Genomic DNA, 22,792 nt, shown 5'->3' with positions numbered 1-22,792 from the left:
AAAACCGCGTATGTGGATTATGTAAATTATCTTCTAGAGAGTAAAAACACTCATATTTCAAAATGGTTCTCTTTTTTATAAAGCAATCGCATACCTGGCCAGTACGAATGGATAAGGATTGAGCCAAGAGCTTGTGTGAGCAATGCAATTTTTGGCGGCTAATGCCAGTTACGCGGTTTTGCAGAATGACGATACGCGGTTTTGTACTTTAAACGAGGATATATGTATGTATCATGAACCAAAAATACAAGATCACGCCTTCTTCTTAGTAGCCCGTTATAATCGCATTTAGGAAAAAAGTTAGCGACTTTGACATTAGCCGTTTGTTTACATTTGTTCGTTGTATACAATTTGGTGGTGGCTTTTTACTGCAATTTTCTTAATTTTCGCTTGTGACAACGTGTGCACACATAAGGTAAAAAATAATTTAACACAACGACATGATTTATAGAAGAATTTGCATAATAAAAATGATTATTCATGCGTCCAACAATTACGCGTTTTTTTTGTTCTCTTCGTTGTTTACTTCTTACAACAAAGATGGCGTCGAGATTTCAACACATGAACCAAAAATACAAGATCACCTAATCAAAGAAGCAAGAAAAAAGTATATTTCTGAGTGTTTTTGACATCTGCCTAAGAATGAAAACAAACAAAGAAAACGAAAAAGGCGCGGTGATTGAGTGCGATTAAATTGGTATTTATTATAAAATATACAAAGTGAAACTTGATGACAATTAGCAAAAAAAGTTCATAAAATATGGTTTTCATGATTGAAAGTGTTTTACAATCGCATATCATTACCACGGGTCGATTTTTCAATGCCAACGTTCTGGCCACAAACGTGCACCCACTTTTCACGCAAATTTACGCCTTTTGGCAAACTAAACATACGCACAAACTTGTTCCGATCACACAGCACTTTATTTTATATCATAAATATGTAATAAACCAAAATTTATAATTAAAATCGCTGCAGAAAACACATTCAATCGCTAAAAAATCACTACGAAGAGGTAGAAGACGATGTAAACAAACCCGAAAAACGTCAAAAACGCTACGAAAACTTTTTTCTGAAAATCGATTACAAATACAACGATGGCTGATTAGGTGATCTGTAGTCGTTGGTTCATGATTTCAACAGCTAGAAAATAACTTTTTTCTTTCTTTCGGGAAGGCGTGATCTTGTGTCTTTCGTTCATGTGTATGTATGAGACCGCGACAGAATGCAAACAGTGTTGCCGTATGAGCCGTTTTCCGGCTAGATTTAGCTGGTTGCGATGGCAAACAGCCGGAGAAAATTCGATTTAGCCAGTTTGTAAAAATAGTTAGCCTTTTTTAACCGATTTCCCTATTTGTCGTGTTTTGTTAAAATTTAAATATACATATGTACATATAAGTTTCCATTTTTACAAAATTTTGCGACCTAAAATCTATTAGAAATTGCTAGCCTTATCTCGGATAAAATTTTCATGACGAACTGGGTGAAGTATATAAAATTGAATGAATTTTTTTATTTAAAATTTTAGTATAGTAAAGTGCAAATTTAAGGTAGCTGGCACTAACCGTTGATTATTGAAAATTTTTTGTTGACGGTGTTCCGCATTTTCCTCCATTTAAAAAATTTTAGAACATACTTTGTATGGAAAAAATTTGTCACACCGTTACAAAAAAAAAAAAAATACAAAAATCAACGGCAAGTCCTAGCTACTTTAAGCTGAGTAATAAGCTATATTTTCATAAAAAGTAATAAACATTAAATAAACTAAATAAAAATGGCCAACACTTGCTAAAATCTCCAATCTTCCAAAGAAAGATGTAGCGGGGACTTTCTTTATACAATATTTGTTATTAATGGCTAAAATATAATTGCGAGTTTTATTCGCAACACTTTAAAAATAACGAAAGAGAATAAAAGACACCGAATATCGATGTATCGATGTGAAGCAAAACTATTGGAAGAAAATATCTTTGAATAATTGTATCATGGTGCGAGCATACTTTATTGTTGCTTATTATTGCTCTGAGACAGGCACGGGAGAGATGAATCATCTAATACAAGGTTTGATAAACTGACACTTGTCTCTCTCGCCCCGCTCACTTAGCAGTGGCACCGTGTTGCCTCTTCGCAAATTTACTTGGAAAAAGTGTAGCTTTGCTGTGAAATAGAAGTATAAGCTTTTGTACAATTTGTTTATTTGTATTTGCATATGAAGCACATTTAAGCGAAGTAAACATAAATTGTTTTTAAACTGGATGTTTACATAAATCTCATAGTAGTTTTATTTTAATTTTTAGTCTTTTTGCAGTTTTTATACAGCTAAATAGCACAGAAATTACGTAATTCACGTAGATATATTAATCGTTCAATATTTCGTTTAAAATGCCAGATTTCCTGCAAATACATTATAATTTACAAAAGGAATTACACTACTAATTGCCTACTTTGCGTACTTATTTACTACCATTTTTGCAACAAGGGATTGCTTTCTTCTCGATTCTCTGTTCTTCGTAAATGCAACCTTTTGTAAGGAGTGTCAAACCGCGGCTGTCAATAATTGTCTAACCTTGTATTATTGAATCAGTGTAGCCGCGAATCATTTAGTGGTAGCCAAATTCCTTTAAAAAAAGGGCTAAAAAAGAGCTAAAAAAGTAGTTGTGGCTAAAAATGGTAGCAAAATTTTTTTACTTAAATATACATACACGCAAACATTTTCAATAAGTAATGGTATAGTAAAACAATGAACTCTGGAAAAAAAGCTAATATTTTATCCAACCAAAAAAGAAGGGGAAATATACGAAACCAGCTTGCAGGCTCCATCAAGTGATTGTACCATCAGGCTCGAAGCATATAACTTACCAGCATGCTGGTACAATATGTATTTCTTTACAAATGAGGTCGAGGAAAGATCGAAATGATTAGAGCCGAAATTTCAAAATTTTTCTACCATTTTGTTAAACATTGTTTTTTTTTTTTGAAGATACGAAGCAATTTAATAAACGGCATAAGGACTCGTAAATAATTACAGATGCAGACAAAGGCAACAAGACAGTAATGATGAGCAAAACGGAATATAATGATAAAATTAAAAGCCTCCTTAGCGATAAAGACACCTACAAAACTATGCAAATGGACCCAACACAAAAATTATTAAGGAAAAATAACAACATAATTAATGACATTTACAAACAAAAAAATATTGACATCAAACAGAAATACCAATTGACAAGCACTGCAGCTACAGCTCCCAGACTATATGGCCTTCCAAAGATACACAAAGAAAATACTCCTCTTATACCAATTTCCTCTTCAACAAATGTACCTTGCTACAAGCTTTCTAAATTCATCGGACAAACTCTAAAACATGTAATTTCTAAAGAATATAACATTAAAAATTCATTTGAACTCAAAGAAAGGCTAAAATACATAAAAATCTAAGAAAATGAAATCCTTATATCTTTTGATGTAGTGTCCCTATTTACCAATATTCCAATACAATTGGCAATGAATACAATTATGAAGCAATGGCCGTCCTTGCAAAATCATACAAGCCTTTCAAGAAAACAAGTTTTACGTGCCTTGGAATTTTGCTTACGGGACAACAACTATTTTGTTTATGATGGTACCTATTACCAACAGGTACATGGAATGCCAATGGGAAACCCTATATCACCGACTGTAGCAGATATTGTTTTGGACAAAATACTAGACGACAGCATTGCTGAATTGTGAACCAAGGACATATATATCAAATACATCAACAAGTATGTAGATGATATATTTACTATTGTAAATAAAAATGACGTGGAAGAAATAGTTAAAACTTTAAATGAACAACATAGAAAAATCCAGTTCACGAATGAAGTTGAAGAGAAACAAAAATTAGCCTTCCTAAACATGGAAATATACAGTATAAACAAAAACTTGTTAACACACTGGTATACTAAAGACATAGCTTCCTCTAGAATGATTAATTATCACTCGAATCACCCCTGGACGCAAAAGAGGAACACTGCTATCAATCTTATAAATAAAATCCACGCGTTGAGTGACCAGGAGTTCAGAAATGCAAACAACAAAAAGATAAAGGACATATTATACAAAAACGGGTACCCTAATAATATCATAAATAAACTTATAGCAACAGCAATAAACAAACGAAAGTCAGCAGGCATGAGAATTGAAGCTGTAAATAAACATGAACACAAAAAATTCGCAGGAGTCACATATATACATGGATTAACGGATAATAAAACATTACTCAAAAACATTCGCAACGAAAATATAACCTTTGCCCACAAACCAAACCACACACTAAGCACAGTTTTCAGCAAAACAAAAGACAAAATCAACAAGGAACAACAACACAATGTTGTTTACGAAATAAAATGCAAAGGAAAGGTTGGCGAAACCTGCAATAAAGTATATGTAGGCACGACAAAGCGAGCACTTGGCGTCAGAATCAACGAACACCAAACTGACGCAAAACACAAAAAGACAACAACAGCACTAGCCCAACACTTAACAATTAGCGGACACGCAGCAGACTTCGAAAACACCAAAATATTAGACGTAGAAAGGAGGGAGAGGACAAGATTAACATTAGAAGGTCTGCGAATACAACAAAGAATACAGGACGCGATGAACTTCAAAGAAGACGTGGATGACATAAATTGCGCATACCGGGCAGCAATTGGACACATTCGACGAGCAGATAAGCGATAAACAACATCATGATTCAATAATACAAGGTTAGATAATTATTGACAGCTGCGGTCTGACACTCCCTTACAAAAGGTTGCATTTACGAAGGACGGAGAAAGGGGAAGAATGCCATCTCTTGGTGCGAAAATGGTAGTAGAAAAGTACGAAAAGTAGGCAATTATTAGTGAAATTTCTTTTTGTAAATTCTAATGTATTTGCAGGAAATCTGGCATTTTAAACGAAATGTTGAACGTAATATTGATATATCTACGTGAATTACGTAATTTATGTGCTATTTAGCAGTATAAAAACTTCAAAATGACTCAAACTTAAAATAAGACTACTATGAGATTGATGTAAACATCTAATTTAAAAACAGTTTATGTTTTCATCAGTTAAATATGCTTCATATGCACATACAAGTAAACATATTTCACGAAAGCTTATACTTCTATTTCACACCAAAGCTACACTGTTTCTATGTAAATTTACAAAGAAGCAACACGGTGCCACTGCTAAGGGAGCGGTGCGAGAGAGACAACTGTCAGTTTATCGAACCTTGTATTATTGAATCATGAAACAACATTAAGCTGTGATATTGTTATGTAGATTTATTTATTAGTGATGTCCAAATAAAATATGTTAAAATAATAATTGTGCCAAATGTGATGCAAATGTAAAGATGTAAGTGTGATCATGAAGAATTTTATTGGTATATGTGTGTATGTTAACTAATTGTTTTGATATTTCAATATGTAACATTGTATCTAATGGTTGTGTTTTTTATGTTCTTAATGTTTTATTCTAAATAAATAAAAACAGACTCCCTGAAGAAGGCGAAAAATAACGCCGAAACGCGTAGGAGGAAAAAAGGAAACTTGTTTTTGCTTTTTTAAAATCACCGGCCGGAAGAGCTCCTAAAATAACCTAAAGATAAATTAAAAACTGGCCCGAAAAATAAATACATTGTTTTTTTTTTTTGTAATTCACAACTGCAATATCGTGAACTTAATTTTCCACAGACACGGCTTTGACTCATATAGTGCAAGAAATTTCCGCCAAAATACTTTTACTTAGAAAATTGAGCTAATTTCACCACTCACGACACCAGCATGCTGGTATAACTATAAAATTTCCAAATAGTTTTTGAAGTCGCACCAGCAGCTGGTACAATCACACCACAAGAACATACACGGCCAATCGATGATGGGCCCTTTAACAAATTAAGCATATTATTATTATTTTAGACTGTTGTTAAATTGTTAATAGATAAGTTAACAGCCCTAACACTACATACACAGTATTTATATATAAAAACGTAAGAAACATACAATGAATATACGTATATATATCAGTCTTTCTTAGTTTAAATGAAGCAAGAAACAACTTTGCCAAGTATGAATAAATTCTCCAAAGGGCTAAAAAAGTCTAGGGGCAATTTTAAATGTGTGTGGCCAAACAAAGTATGTGGTAGCTAAATCTAGCCACCAAAGGGCTAAACGGCAACACTGATCATGATCCGACAGCTTCAGAATCAAAACGGCAAAGGAACAACTATATTAGCCTGTTCCCGCACTTAAGGATTTAGTGAGAAGTTGTTCGCATGATAAATGTGTGAACCAGTGATGGAAAAGTAGGCCCAATAGTGCCAATTTGGGCACTTTCATTCTCAGAGGCACTTTTGGCAAAATTCATTCTGTTTTGGCACAATCATAAAATATTGAAATTTAGCATAAAATGTCGATACATGAGAAAAAATCAGAAACCACATTATAGATTAAAAAATTAAAATAAGGGCCGTGAGGAATATTTACAAACCGCTGAATTCTATTGTGAGTACGCAGTTTGAAAAGTTTGTTTTCGCAACAACAAGCTTTTAATTCGAAGTTTTTAGAAAGGTTCTAAGTTTGCAGTTTTATAGGTCATTAAATAAAACTGCAAGTTACTGCAATATCCCGATGATTTTTGATTTTTTCTTCGGACGGTGTCATACATTTTCATCAACTAAACAAATTTTCGAACACACTTTATATGGGAAAAAATACATAACATCGACAACTTGGATTCTCCCTAAAAATTCTGAAATACAAAGTTTGAAATGCCGGTTTGTGTACATATTTGTGTTTATTAAATTATGAGTTCGACTTTTATATAAAATCAATCAAAAAATAATCTTTGAGAAGAATAGGCGAAACTGGTCAAAATGCCTCATTGCCATTATTTCGCATATAGGTAGATACATATGTGTGTAAAAATGTCAGAATAGCTATATTTCGGTGTATTTCCCGTCCGCAAATGGAGTTCTGTGTAATTTTACTATGAATTTATATATATATCTCAGGAATCCTTCATAAAAACGATTTACTGTAATAATTTAGTTAATTAATAATTATTATATTATTTCAGTGTATTTTAAAAATACAATTTCTAAAAATATATTGCTTTTAATGCGCCTTAAAAGAAATTTAATTTTGTGTCACTTTCATCTTCTTTTCGGCACTATTTTTGAAGACCATTTTGAAAATTTGAAACTCCATCCCTGGTGTGATCGGAAACGACTTCGGACTATTTCGGACTAAATCCCATGAGCCATGTTGGTTCATGAACTAAATCCTGAAGTACGGGAACAGGCTAGTTGTCTGTAGCTAGCAGTGATGCCATATGCAGATTAAGGGTGATATGTTCAGTGAAAGAAAACATATTAATAGGTTCATTCCTTATCTTTTTGGACTAAAATCTGAAACAGGAAAAAGTAAAGGAAGGAAAAAACCAAATTTTTAGTCTAAAGAATGGCAACAATAAAACTATCGGCAAATAAGAATAGAAATGTATGTACAAAACACATTTACACAAGCACAAGCACAATAAACACTTACTATACTATACTTACCCTGGGATTCAGTAATTCAGTCTCATCCCAAGTCACTAAATTTGAGATTAGCAATTAGTGACTTGGGTTGATTTGGCTATTCAGTAGGAGAGAGTCACAAAAAGTTCACCAAAAATGTGTGGTGAAAACAAACACAGATAGTCAACTGATAGCGTTTACGTATGCCTTTTGCCGCGGCGCCCGAAGAGTCCCGATGGCTGAGTGGTCAAAGCATTAGGCTGCCGGTTGATAGGGTCCGGGTTCGAGTACTCCTCGGGCGTAGAGGATTTTTATTTTTTTCTTTTATTGAGTATTTTTTTCTTTTTTTTATTAGTTTTATTTTTGTAATAATTTTTAGATTTTAATGTAAAAAAAAAAAAAATTATTATTTTTCAATGGATTTGTATATTAAAGCATTTTGGTTTATTTTCTAACGAAATTCTTATTGAACAAATTTCTTCGCTTCATATTCGCGTTTTTTTAATAAAATGGAAAGCAATTAACTTTTTCCCCATATTTTTATTTTTGAGACGTGCTCTTAGCCAGCTGACAAATTAGTGATTTTTTTTTTTGAGACTAGAGACGTGAGACAGCGTTCTGAATACCAAATAATCTCAAAATCCAAGTTCACTACGAAAAGTCACTATTAGTGACTAGAGACCGCTTACTGAATGCCAGGGTTACTATGTCAATTATTTTTTGCCTCCTTCCAATTTCAATTCACTTTTTTTACTTTTTACATTTTTCTCACTTTTTGCGTATTCCTTAATTTCCGTTAATTTAAATTCAGTTGAGTTTGACACTTCAAAATTTTGCCAGCAAAAATATTTATGACTAAATATGTCACTCTCACTGAGTGTTGCTCTCTCATTTTTGCTGTCATTTTCGAGTTAAGGAACGCTTTTTGGACTAAATCTGACTACTTCCGACTTTTTCTGACTATTTCTGAGAGATAGGGAAAGCAACTAATATGTTGCCTCAAAATCATAAAAGTCTTAAGATGGAGAGAGTTACCCTTAACTTGTTTGTGAATTAAAATGTATCACAAATTGTACTAAGCTAAAAATAAAAGTATATGTTAAAAATTCGATGAAAAACGAATCATTTTGATCCATTTGGATCAAAACGGCAACACTGACGGCTTGTTCGATATAAATTAACTATGAACCAATTACAACAGATCTGACGGGTTGAGAAGCAGCCATTTGTAATAGCATTTGAGTGTGACATTCGTAATTTTGAAGTTTGCTATTTCTGTTTTGCACAGCAAATGGTGGTCTTTTTCTCGTAGACCCGTAGGTTTCGGTGGACCCCCTGCTGATACATTTCTAAATATTCACAAAGCTCGTAAAAAAATTAAATGTGAAAATTAGATCTAACAATGGAAATTTGCATCGCGGGTGAATTCAAAAACCAAACTCAGAGTGGCCAAAATAAAAGTAAAATATTTTCGTGTGTTCTATTTATAAAAATAATGTGATTACACACTGGTAGGTTTTAAAAAATAGAGCTCGTAAGTGCATCAAAATACTCTCTCGCTCGGAAGAGTTACTGCCGTCCCTAAATTGGAGCGCTAAGCGTTGCGTTATCCATTGTCAACGAGTGTCATCGCGCGCTATACCCAAATCAACGCGTCGTCAATTTTGACGTTTTCTCAGGTCCTCTCGTTTTTATTCTCGTTTCCTTTTTCACTTCTTTGTCCGTTCTCTTTCTATTCGTCTTCTGCATCCAACTTCAGCACGTAACGCCCTGTCAAAAATGAAAATTCCATTTGCTCGGCGTTAGCGCCGCATTATTGTGGGATGCTTCATACAAATTGTATGGGCATGAGGATTTTTGACAGTTGCTTGGCGCTTGACGCGCCAATTTAGGGATGGCAGTTATATTCTTTAAGAGCACTGCGAACGCTAGCGTTATTTACATTATCTTCACCATAAACTCATCAAATGTTCGGCTCACTCATGACTTTGCACGTGGAGTATATGTAAAATAGTTTATTTGTGGTAATGGCATAATTTTTATTCCGAGCTTTAAAGTGAGGCGAAAAATATTTATCACATTTTTAAAACACAAAATTTAAAACATTAAAACGGCTAAGCTTTTTACGCCAAACTTTTCAGAAACTGACAATAGAGAAAAAAACGAGTTAAAAGAAATTGATAACAAATAACCAAACAAGCAAGAACCACAAAAAGTGTTCCACCGTCTCATCTTCTACAAGGCAGGATGGGCAAATGGAAATGTCATCTACGCCTATCACAGTCAGGTGTTTGTGCCACGTGAAGCAGTCTAGCAAGTTGTCTGCAGTGTCGTCTGCAAAAAATTAGACAGACCTTGTGAGATTGAAGGCAACATGAGTTTTGCCCACCTGCATCCTCTCGATACCTCTCAGTAATTTCTGAGCGAAGTATTCACCCAGTTTCTGATGGTGGCTTCGATTGCCGAAGGTAGGAGTACTAAAACTAATTGCTGACCCAGGAATGCCTGGTCTAAGCAAACTCTGGCCAAATGATCAGATGTCTCATAACCAGGTACACCAGAGTGACCTGGCACCTCGTTTATTTCACCATCATATTTTAGTCGAGACTTGCATTTCCGAACTAGTTTGGAAGTACTTAAATAGAGGGCTGGTCAATGCCTTAAGTGCAGCTTGGTTGTCACTGCAGTCACGTAAACTCCTTCCCCTCCACCTGTGTTCCACCACGTAGTCCATGGCTTTGAGTATTGCAATTACCTCAGTCTGGAAGACCGAAGCATATTCCTCTACAGAAAAGTGAAGCTTATCTCTATTGACCTCGAAAAATACCCCAGATCATGAGCCAGAGTCAGTTTTGGAGCCATTAGTGAAGATTCGACAATGTGTGTCTGGTCTCAGCGATGTAATCAAACCAGCATGCAGTCTCAGGGAACTCAACATTATAGAATCTCTTCAACAAAGGTAATGGTGGCGTACTATCCTGTAGCGTTGAAAAGACACAAGTGCTTAAATCTCTGTCGCCAGCAATTTTCGCCGCGCCCTACTCATTGTCATACCAGCGTCCGGTTCTTTTTAGTCTGCAGGTGGCCATTAAGGCTTCCCCACGTATGAAAACACAAAGTGACGGTAAGTACAGTAATGCGTCAAGAGCACTATACACCACTCAAAAGAATTAAAGTTAAATAAAGAGGCTATGAAGCAACCATTTTGTTTTTTTTTTCATCGAAACCAGATAAATTTTCGTGGACTCCCATTTAGAACTCATGGACCCCCATATTTTGTTCGCGTCACCGTGGACCCCCGTCGAATCTTCCGTGGACCCCTGGGGGTCCACCTGGACCACTTTGGGAATCACTGGTATCTACAGTAATAAACTTTTCTGAGTATTCCTCGGGGGTAAAATCTGATCAGGGTTGATAATGAGAAAGAGACTGAATTTTGTTGATTCAGAGTTGTATACAAAATTACTCTGGTATGAAAGGGAGCAACAACCGTACTATGGCAGAGTGGCACAAGTCATGACTATGTAATAGTACCCCAAAGTAATTGCAAAAGTGAAAAAAACATTGCAAATTTGTTATATTACACCGTACATATAATGAACTTTTAGATGCTGAAAACGCTTGTAACTTATAGATCACTCAAGCTTGGGTGTGCTTAATGGACTGTCTGGGCGGATGCCCCCAAAAGTACGCCTCGGGGACCAAATGGTAAAAAACTGCAAAAAGGTTTATTACTGTATATTCTATGGAAGCAGCCAAGGCGAGAAGTTGTGTTTTACCTGCAGCGGAAAAATTTGGATTGTCTTCGGTGCAATGGTGAAAATTTAAATTTCATTTAATTATCAATTTTTGCGTCTGTGCTTAAATTTTTCAATTTATGATTGGCTAATAATTTGTGAATTTCAAGCTAAGTTTTGTGGTTGTTTATCTATGTATATTCATTTTGCGTACATTCAAGTTTTGGAAGTGGAAGGAGATTTTTTCTTTCTTGTTGGTAAGTTCCTTAAATTGTCCTGCAGAGCTTAAATCAGCTGCATTTTGTGTGGTAAAACGGAAAGGTGTGTTAATAAATGTAATGACGAGGATGTTAAATGTATACTATGTGGTAATACGAATCATGCCTCTTTAAATAAAAATAAATGCCCTGCATGGGCAAAAGAAAAAGACGTTATTGAAATTATGACCATTAATAAACTCTCAAAAAAAGAAGTTTATGACAATTACAAGGATATCCTAAATACAAATAATCGGTTTTCGCTTTTGGAGAATTTTGATGGGTCTTTCCCGGTGAGAGATAAGAGGTCTAACATAACACAAAATAATAGAATTATTACTAGTAGAATACTAACCAAAACTAAGTATAATGTGGTTTTTAAGGAGAGGATGCCACTTTCCAATGGGACTGTGAATAAACAGCATAATAATGTTTGCAAGGAAGTTATCACTCCGGTTTTCAATAGAGATAAATGGGATAGAGTTTCTGAACTGGAAAGACGTTTGGCCTTGTTGGTTGAGAAATTTCAAATTAATTCTGAGGATCCTTTAGTTAGATTAATGGGTAATTTATGCAAAGTTAATGTTAGTGACCGATGGGTCAGATCTTCTATAACTGATGATAGAAAAGATAAAGATATTACAGCTTAATTGTCAAAGCCTTACGGCTAACAAAAGTTTTATTGATTTTACAACGCTTTTATCAACTTGCAATGTTGTGTGTCCAGAAACTTTCAATGTTGTGGATCCAGAAACTTTCAATGTTGTGTGTCCGACACCATAAAGCTTTGCTTTGAAAAGTTCCTATAAAAAAGCATAGTGCATAGGGCGACATCTGTAGTGAATAGGGCGAGGTAGATGACATCTAGATGCCGCCCTATGTACTACGTTTGCTACAGCGGAAATAGACGACACGCCATTTCTTTAAATAAAATTAATTGGTGCTCGTTTGTATGTACATACATATGTAAATGCATGTGTGTGCACCTTTCTATTAATATCGTTGAATTATTTTAATATCTATTGCAAAATTTTATTCAGACAGGACTAAAAAGTAGAAAATAAATAATATAAAACAAACTTTTTAATATACAACGCTTTTATAAATGGACTAAAAAGTAGAAAATAATATTTATCAGTCCCATAGAATTTGTTTTGATAACTTTTGATTTAGAAATTTTAGCAAAAGTCATTATAAACAATCTATGAAATGGAAAATGAAAAGCGTGGGGCGCATGTAATACACTTGAATTGATATGAAAATTAATATATGTATGTATGTATGTGGGTATATGAATAACGACCGCTTAAAATCGATTTCAAAGTTCTACTTTCGCTGTAGAAATTTTAGGTCTACGTTATGTAGTTTGACTATTGTCAATTAAATCGAATGCTTTGTATTGCATGCGCTCCACGTTTTTCATTTTCAATTTCATAGATTGTTTATAATGACTTTTGCTAAAATTTCAAAATCAAAACTTATCAAAACAAATTCTATGGGACTGAGAAATATTATTTTCTACTTTTTAGTCCATTTATAAAAGCGTTGTAAATTAAAAAGTTTTTTTTTATATTATTTATTTATATTGACCACAACGAACAACACAATGCCCTTCAAGAGATTTTTTCGCATGATGAGCAAAAGTGTGAAAATAAATTGATTAATTTTAGCTTACTTAAAAAAACTAAATCTGATGGCTATGGGGATGTAGCTGTTGGATTTAGGAAAAATATAAGATATGAAGGAATAATATATAATACTGTTCATGATATTATTATTGCTAGCACTTTGAGTTTAGATGAGAATTTTGTCATCTGCTATGTTTATTTTTCCCCTAGTATTAATTCTAGTATTTTTGGTTATGAGATTAATAGACTTCTATCTTTTTTTGGCAAAATTTAATAACTTACTCATTTTGGGTGATTTCAATGCAAAAAATAGGGTTTGGGGTGAAAGTGTTGGTAATTTTGAAGGTAAGCTTATTTTTAATGAAATTAGAAAAGTGGGTTTTATGTGTCTTAATGATGATACAAATACTTTTTCAGAAGCTAGAAACAATTCTTTTGTTGAATCTGTTTTGGACTTATCCTTTACCAATTCTCACTTCAATATTTAATGGAGTTGTAGTCCTGCGTATGTGGGGAGTAGTCACCATCACCCAATATCTATTGTTATAGAGGGAATCAAAAGAGTTTCTCGGCCTTTTATTTGCAAATACAAACATATCTGTGTTCGCATGGAAATGTAGCTTATGTCGAAGGGCTGGATTTAGTATAAATCGGCATTCGCAGCATGTGATTGCGAATGATTCACAGGCACTAAGCCGTTGAACAACGTTTGGCAAATAAACGTGCCAGAAATAGTTCCGATACTAGCAAGTCAATATTCTTATTAAGTCTCATCGAAAAATTTCTTGTCGCATTATACTAAAGCCAGCCTTTCGACATAAGCTACTTTTCCATACGAACACAGATATGAAAGCTTTATCGTCCATTCAAGGTACTTGCGATTCGGGGGATGTTGTTGTGGCTATTAAGCAAGAAATTTCAAAGGCTACTGTTGATTTAAATACTGTAAAATTTGCTCCTAAAGAGTGGTGGAATAAGGATTTAAGAAGGATGTATCGTAGGTTATTGGCTAGTCGGAAAAAGAGATTAATTTGTAGAATTGAGGATATGGATCTTGCGTGTGTGAGAGCTGAGGAATGGAAAAAAGCGGTTAAGGGTGGTAAAAGTAGAAGTTTTAAAGAAAGAATTTATGAATTGAGTTCTTGCCCTAACTCCAGGGAGGCTTGGAGATTTGTAAATAACATTAAAGGTAGTAAATATAAAAACGTTGAATGGATAAGAGATGACAATGAAAGATATTTAAATTTTCTCAAAGATCAGGTCTGTATTTTGAATGATGATCTCAGTGTTCAGCAGAATTTTTTTAATGTGGATCCCCATATTAGTTGTAGCGATTTAACCTTCTCCCTAGTTGATATGGATTTAGCCTTAAGTAAGAAAAAAAGGTCGCCTGCGGGACAGAATTGTATTACTTTTGAGATGCTTAAAAATTTGTTTGATGAGTGCAAACGTTTGTTGATTGAAGATCTTTGCTTTCATTTTAACAATAACTTTGTCAAGGCTGATTCGAGAGTTATACGCATAGTTCCATTCCTAAACCCAATAGAGATTTAAATGATATTAAAAACTATAGGGCGATATCTCTTTACTTTCTGTTGTTGTTAAAACTCTTAATATGATGGTTAAAGATAAATTGGTGAATTGGTCGGAGTTAAAGGGTATAATACCAGCACGAAGTTTTGCATATAGAAAAGGTAAATCAGCCACAATGTGTTTAAATGAGTTTTTGCATTGGGTTGGAATGCTCAAAGTTAGAAAACAGAAAATTTTTATTTGTGTTTCAGATATTAAAGATGCGTATAATTGTGTTAATCTTGTTTTTTTTTTGCGAAAAATAATGATAAATAAGGGTTTTGATATGAAATTTTTTCAATTAGATTTATATTTTTTTCTAAGAGGATTTTGAAATAAGGTGATAAACAGGTACTTGTAGATAATGGTTTACCTCAAGGCAGTTGTTTATCTCCCTTACTTTTTAATATTTATACTGCTGATCTGCATCTTTTAAATGATGGTAATGTTATGCTTTTCCAGTTTGCTGATGATTTTGTTTTAATGTGTCATGATAAGAATGAAACAAGGGCTTTGAATTTGCTTAAAGATAGTATTAGCTGTTTTGAACAGAGATGTGGTGCTTTGAATCTCACTGTTAATCATAGCAAAACGAAGTTTATGAATATTGGTGTAACCAGAAGAAAACAGTTTCCTCTTAGAGTTAATCAGCAAGAATTTCAATAGGTTTATAGTTTGAAATGATTGGGTAGAATTATATCTGCAAATGCTACGGTTAATAGTCATATAGATATGATTAAAAAAGAGATTACCCCTAACAAAAATTTACTAATGAAATTAACGACTATTAAATCTGGACTTGAACCTCAAATTGCTCTTAATTTCTATAGGGCTTTTATTCGCTCTAAAGTTGAATTTGCCAATGTCACTTTTGCCAATGCACCTGCTGGTGTTAATAAAAAAATACAAATAATTATTAATAATATGCTTAGGAGGTGTCTTGGGGTTCCCCCCAGCACTCCAATTCATAGTCGTTTTGCTTTAGCGGGTGAAATTCCTACTTTAAAAAGAGCTGAATGGCCCACTGCTAAGGAGTTGTGTAGACAATGGATGTCTAATTTTGAATTGAGAAATGTTTTAGGTACGGGTCAGGCTATCAAATCTAGCTATGGGCATGTATATATGAAATTTAAAGATATTTTTAATAATATTAATACTAATACAAAATTTGTTAAACACAAGATTTACTTAAATCAAGATTTGATGTGTCAAAGAAAGATATATGTGCAGAAAAGATGAGGGCTTTTTATTTAGAGGAAAAAAATCGGTTGCAAGATGATGGGTTCTTTATTTTGTCGCATGAATCAATTAGAACAGATCTGACCGGTTGAGAAGCAGCCATTTGTAATAGCAATTGAGAAAAAAGTGTGTGACGTTCGTAATTTTGAAGTTTGCTATTTCTGGTTTGCTTCTTTCTTTATGGGTATTTTGTCGGTGGTTTATTTCAGTGATTTTTTGTGCAAATGTAATTAAAATGAAGTGCGCGGTGATTGGATGCAAAAACACGTACAAAAATAATAAATTGGTTAGCACAAACATGTGCACAACATTGCTTGCAGTTTTTCTTTATGCTTCGTCTTCATATTCTTTGTTTACTTTTCACAGAAAATAACATGGCGCCGAAATTACAAACGTCAGCCAGAAAATTACTTTTTTCTTTTGCTTCATCTTATCACATCTTGTGTAGTTGGATCATGGATGCGTCGGTTAAGGAGGATGTTGTAGGGGTTGCAGTGCATGATGTTAGGAATAAGATCTCATACTTATATAAGTTAGAGGATCGTTTTTCTTCAACTTTTAGTGAGTTAGTTGCAATTAAAGAGGCGGTAGTTTTTTTTTGTTATTTTTTCTGATAGTTTGGCGGTTATAAGTGCTTTAGATCAAATACTACTGTTCCTTTATTATAGCTGATATTCACAACACAATTTTAAGGTCTCAGCTTGTTAGTATTCATATTATTTGGGTGCCTAGTCATGTTGGCATTGATTGGAGTGAGAGGGCTGCATTAGTTACTGGTAAGGTTCTTCAGGTGCCTTTAACTCCCTTTGAGGCGCTGAATAAAATTCATAGGATTGTTTGGAATGAGTGGGAAAGTGAGTTTTTAAGTTTAAGTAATATTAAAGGTAAATGTTTTGTTGTAAATGGTGTAAGGTTTCTCATAAGCAGGCATGGGCAGAGAGTTAGCAGGTGCTAAAAGAGCGTAAGCGTTGCGTGTACGTATACAAACGAGAGAGCAGCGATGAGAACACGACAGCATGCAAGTAGGCACACTAACACATTCTCACTTTTAGCTTACGCTTCCCAATTTGCCACAGGGCGAAGACGACGTCGTTACGACATCGTTGCGACGTCGTTCTGGCGAAGTCGTTTTGGTGAACTCGAAACGACGTCGTTACGACATCGCTCTGGTGAAGTCGTTTGGATGAACTCGAAACGAAGTCGTTTTTTCCATATAAAATTCAACGTCGTTCCGACGTCGTTTTTTCTCATCGAATCGAAGTCGTTGTGACGTTGGTCTGGTAAAGTCGTTTGGGTGAACTCGAAACGAATTACGTTTTATCGAACCCACAAGTTTTTTGAGGAACCTTCGGCCTGGGTTGGACTAGTTCCACGCCCAAATATAAGTATAAATAAAAGTCGTTCATTTGGATAGTAAACCGTTTTTATTATGACAATTTTTATTATGACAGAATATGGAATCCACAATGTACACTTGTGCTCAGAAAATTAAGCCGCCTACATCCTTTTTTCAGTATTCATAATATTCTTCGTATTGATTTTTTATTTTTTTTTTTTAATAAAGGTACAGTTCACTCTATTGGCCTTATTAATAAAAAATATAAAATTTGTGGGTAAAAATTTTTTTAAATGTGGTATAAAACTGTACATTTACTTTAAATTTGGTATAAATTTTGAGCTTCGTATTGCAGTTCGCAGGTATATCGTTGTTGCGGGCTGCAGGGGAGTCCTTTTTCCGACCCGCCGGTATTTCGTTTTTTCGACTCGCCGGCGAGTCGTTTTTGCGGCCCGCTGGCGAAGTGTGCTTTTCATCCGACGGCGAGTTCGCCGGCGAGTCGTTTGTGACTGTCGCCGGCGAACAAATTGTTCACCAAAACGAGTTGGAAACGATGTCGTTACGACGTCGTTTGGCAAATTGGGTTGTTTTGGTAGTGCCCACCAGCGTTGCCAGATTGACGTTTTTAACGTCATTTGGACGTTTTTTGTATTGTTACGATTATCCTTGAAACCTCGTCCGGATTTCCCAAATTCCTCGGTTCGTATCGCTGGATTGTTAAATAAATGCAATCGATGACCAAATTGTAGTACAATTAACTTTATTGTACAACAAACAATTTACAATACTCGCTAATACAGTACAATACTTGTTAAAGCAATAACAGCGCTTAACTAAACTTGGTAACACAATTAAACTTATAGCTTGCTTATTCGCAACTCGCTTCTCTGCTTACTTTACTTATAGCTTGCTGACTTGTAACTCGTAACTAACTCACCTCGCTGTGGCGGCGCCCTTATATACCTGCGCTGGCACTTATGGCAACTCTAGAACATTCTGAAGTTTATCGCTCATTCTCTTTCTCTCGCTGTTCGCAGTGTTCATCCAACTTGACGTTTCTCTTTGTGGAACATTCTACGTCGTTCCTCGAACATTCTGCCTATTTCTCGTTGTTCGCTTTGTGTTGCCGCAGTATTCGCCACAGTATCTTGTTGACGTTCGGACGTTTTTTGTGCAAAAAATGACGTTTTTTAACTTCCCAGCAATTTTTCTATGTTACTAAATCTTGGAAGTAGAACTGATTTTGAATTATTTCCTTAATAAATCTCGACAAGCTTTGTTTTTTGCAGCAGCTTCTTCAAAAAAAATGTGTCCTTGTGACACAAAAGACTTAAATACGATGCATACCAAGCGTATGCGCATTTTTTTTTGATTCTTGGACTAAGGATCCCGCGTTCAAAGGCTGGTTTTGTAAACACTTGAGGTTACGAGGCTTATTGCAATGTTAGCAAGTGCACATTAAAAGCCAAATCAGGAAGAGCTGATCTACATATTGCAACACGCACGCTCGCAAAAGCACCAAAAAAGCTGTAGCAGCATAAAAAGTCAGAAAAAAGTAGGCAACTTTTTTAAGACTTCATTGAAAATGTAATGAACGCAAAAAACCTGAAATATTGCTATGTTCCTTCCTAGCAGAACGTAATTTAGCATTTTCGAAAATCGAGCACCTAACCAAATGTCTACAAGAGAGAAACAAATATTAAAAATCAACGCGATTCTTTGGCAACTTAAAACTTGCACATTATTACCCTGGAAAATAATGGGCGATCAAACTGCATACTCAAAAAATTCTTAAAAATCAAAACAAAAACTTGAAAATTTAGCTGAAACTTTGCAGATTTTGTATAATTTTTGCACAAAGTTTTAAATGTGGATTTATATTTTGTTTGTTATATAATGAGCTTAGCTTTTATGGAAAAATAATAAACATTAAATAAACGAAAGAAAAACAGCCACAGTCGATCAAAATATTGATGACTTAATGAGCTGATCACAAGTGTATATATAAATGATTTTTTTATTAACAATTTCAAACCAGTTTACAATGAATTTTAAATGTGCTCTATCAAAATGACATTATAATACACCCTACTTATGTATGTACCTTTGTATACAGTAAAAGTTTAATAAGAAGAATTCTGTGTGCATACATTTGAAAAAGACGTTTTTGGGCAGGAAATGACGTTTTTTCCGACCAAGAGGGACGTTTTCTCATGCCGAAGACCTGGCAACACTAGTGCCCACCTCTGCTCATAAGCTTTGGTTTAAAAATAAGGCTTGTAATGTGCGTGTATATGATATTAAGCTGATTAATAGATTAATAACTGGCCATACTTATGGAAATATGTATTTGAGTAAATTTGCTAGAGGTGTAAGTGACCAAAGCTCTTGCTGCCATACCACTGAATCCTTGGATCACTTAATTTTTGAATGTTCCAGGTATGCTGCTGTTAGGAATGATTTTCGGCTTTTCAGTAAATATACTGAATTAAAGGATATTTTATGTTATAACAATATTTGTGAGTACAAAGAACTGAAAAAATATTTTAACAAAATACAATTGTTAAAAGATTTATTTATGAATGGAAAAAATAAGAAAAACCAACCAGCCCTCTTCTGGTTTGAGGTAACGCGGATGTGCAGACCTCCGCGCTACCTCCTAATCCAGAGTGTTAAGCGACACCGTGCCTATTGGACGGTTTGCAGCCAGGAGGGTATAAACCGGCTGTAACCGGGGAGTAACGGTGGCCTTACCGCTACAAGGGGCGCTGGCGCGGCGGACTTTTGGAGATCCCCTACGAAAAATTTATACCACTGAGCTCGCCTCGTCAAGCAGGTGGTCATACGAACTAGATGGTGACAAAAACAACAACCAAACAACAAAAAAAACAACAAAAATTGTACAACAACAACAGCCACAACAACAGCAAGTACAGTAAAAATAACACCCAAGGCTTTAAAAGCGGTGGGTGCAACAGCAACACGCACAACAGAGGCACTAGAGATGCCAAGAGACAGCAGCACGTGAGAAGGCCCAAGAAGTGCTGAGCCGAAAGGCAGTTTCCTAGACCAGCTAACCGCCGAGGAGGCAGCGCTGTTCATCGAACATGCAAAGGACGACGACCAACCAGGAACCAATGCAGATACGCTACGTCGCATGGGCCAGAGCAAAACAGGTAGTTTTAAAAACAGTAATTTGACAGGAAATCACAATTTACCTGCCGAACTAGATCGGCCGCAACACCGGTCCGGCAGTTCTCTTTCCAGGTACAGAGAGACAGCAAGGTCAGACAGCAGCCACCGCACCGATGATAGTCACCGCTCCAAGAACCGGCATCGCTCGGGTAGTCGGCGCCGCTCTACAAGTCGACACCGCGCAAAGAGTCGGCAGCGCTCCAAGAGCGGGCGCCGCTCCGAAAACGGTCACCGGGCGGAGAAGGAGAGACTCCATAGGTCGCACAGCAGTAGTGCCTCAGCAGCGTCCGACGACTCCGGGTGGCAGAAGCAGAGGAGTAGGAAACATCGCAGGGCCAACCCTCCTCCGATGTCGCGGCAAGGTCAACCGGGGTCACTAGACGATCGGCTTCGCGAGGGCTTAAGCGGTTCCGGGGTTAAATGGTACCTGCGGTACCTCGGTCAAGGCAAGCCCTCAGTTGAAGCCAGAGCTATGGCAGAGGTCAGAATGGAGATAGAGAATGAGGGACGTGAGAGACACAGAAAAGTCGACCCGCACCCGCCGATAGGTGGAAGAGCGGGCCCAAACAACAGGCACACTTACCCGCACTTGCTGAAAAGCAGAAGAGCGGGCCACAGCAGCAACAGCAGCACAGACCCGCGCCCCTAAAAGGCGGAGAAGCGAGGAACCAACAGGCTCTAACAAAAGAGGTAGCAACCAGGTCACTCCGCCAGAGACACTGGCCACCAAACGGCAGCGGGAGCAGCCACCCCCTCCGAACTCATGGTCTAGGAGCCTGGCCGGGCTGATCGAGTAAGGGCAGGCGCAGGGGGGTGCCACTCAGCAACCCAGCTATTTGTAAGCCCTCAAGGGCATTCGGGTAGCGGTGCTGCCTTGTGAGTACCCTGCTGCTGCCCTGAGCTCGGAAGACCTAACCAGACTCCAGGATGCCATCATGGAAGAGGTTTTCAAAGGATGGTCGCACCCGCTGGTGTTCTGTGGGGTGTACTTCAGATCCGGTATGCTTCTGGTCGACTGCAGGAACAAGAGAACAGCAACTTGGCTGGTGAAGAAAGCAACGGCACTTGAGGGTTGGAAGGGACCCGAGATGTGCACGAAGAGGGGGATGGCATCCCTCCAGTGCATAACATCACGGTGTTCCTGCCAAGGAGCGCCGACAAATCGGCGGAGTTTGCGTTGGGGCTACTAAAAGCGCAGAATGAGGGCATCCACATCTCTGCGTGGAAGGTAGTGTCCAGCTCCGTAGAGGAGAACGGGCTCAGACTAGAAAGAAACCGCTCCACCTCATCGTTGAGTGGGGCAGCACGGATACGAACCGCAGAGGTTAGTGTCTCCTACAGTACATTTTAAGTGAGGAACTAAGCATACACAATGTTGGCCAAACACCGACATTTGTAACGAGGGCTAGGGAGGAGGTACTAGACATCACGCTAGCAACAGACTGGCTAGTCCTCTGGTCACCCAGTGGGGGGTCTCATCGGAGCCCTCACTGTCAGACCATAGGATTATCCAGTTTGCACTAGGAGTAGAAGTCAAAACAAGGCAGGCAAACAGGAACCCCAGGAAAACTGGAGTAGGTACACTAACTGCATGAGCCTAGAGATCACCGTCAATGAGTTAAATGGCGCTATTGTAGATGCCTTTCACTCAAGCTGCCCGGAGACAAAACCAGGAGGGAAGGCGCAGCCCAACTGGTGGTCTCGGAAGATATCGGTGCTCAGAAAGGAGGTACGCAAACTATTCAATAGAGCAAAGCGCACAGGCCGCTGGGCTGAGTACTCAGCAAGTCTAACTAATTACAGTAAAGAAATCAGGAAGGCTATACATCGCCTCCTTCAGCCGCCAGGCTGCACAAGGCCTTTACAAGGGACCATACAGATACCAGACTAGCAATCCAGCTAGCCAATGGCACTTACTCAGGCAACGAAGAGGAAAGGGCACTTGCCCTGCTTTCGGCCTATTTCCCGGATGCCACTCCCACTAGACCACGGACTAGACCGTCCCCAGCGGACTGGAAGCTGGCTAGGAGTTTATTTACCCACCGATCAGTCTGCTGGGCGATGGACTCCTTCGATCGGTATAAATCCCCCGGGGTGGATGGCATCAGGCCAGTGTTGCTGAAGCAAGGCAAGGAGCTCCTACTTCCACACCTCGTGTACATCATGAGGGCTAGCCTAGCGCTCGCTCACATCCCTGAGGTGTGGCAAAGGGCTCGGGTTATTTTTATCCCGGAGATAGGAAAGAGAGATTATTCTCTAGCTAAGTCCTTCAGGC

General features: G+C 37.0%; 1 protein-coding gene across 1 annotated transcript; it reads left to right on the top strand.

Moving 5' to 3' along the window:
* Positions 1–3,915: 3,915 nt before the first annotated feature.
* On the top strand, positions 3,916–5,639 carry LOC118738560. The gene is made up of 2 exons (XM_036469501.1): positions 3,916–4,731; positions 5,290–5,639. Exon 1 carries the CDS (start codon positions 3,968–3,970, stop codon positions 4,724–4,726), a length of 759 nt encoding a protein of 252 aa, XP_036325394.1. The 5' UTR covers positions 3,916–3,967; the 3' UTR covers positions 4,727–4,731; positions 5,290–5,639.
* Positions 5,640–22,792: the final 17,153 nt, after the last annotated feature.

This window comes from Rhagoletis pomonella, unplaced genomic scaffold, assembly GCF_013731165.1.
Source record: "Rhagoletis pomonella isolate Grant_MI unplaced genomic scaffold, Rhpom_1.0 Rhpom_scaffold_00004, whole genome shotgun sequence".
Taxonomy (NCBI): Eukaryota; Metazoa; Arthropoda; class Insecta; order Diptera; family Tephritidae; genus Rhagoletis; species Rhagoletis pomonella.
This window is presented reverse-complemented; position numbering and strand designations above follow the sequence as displayed.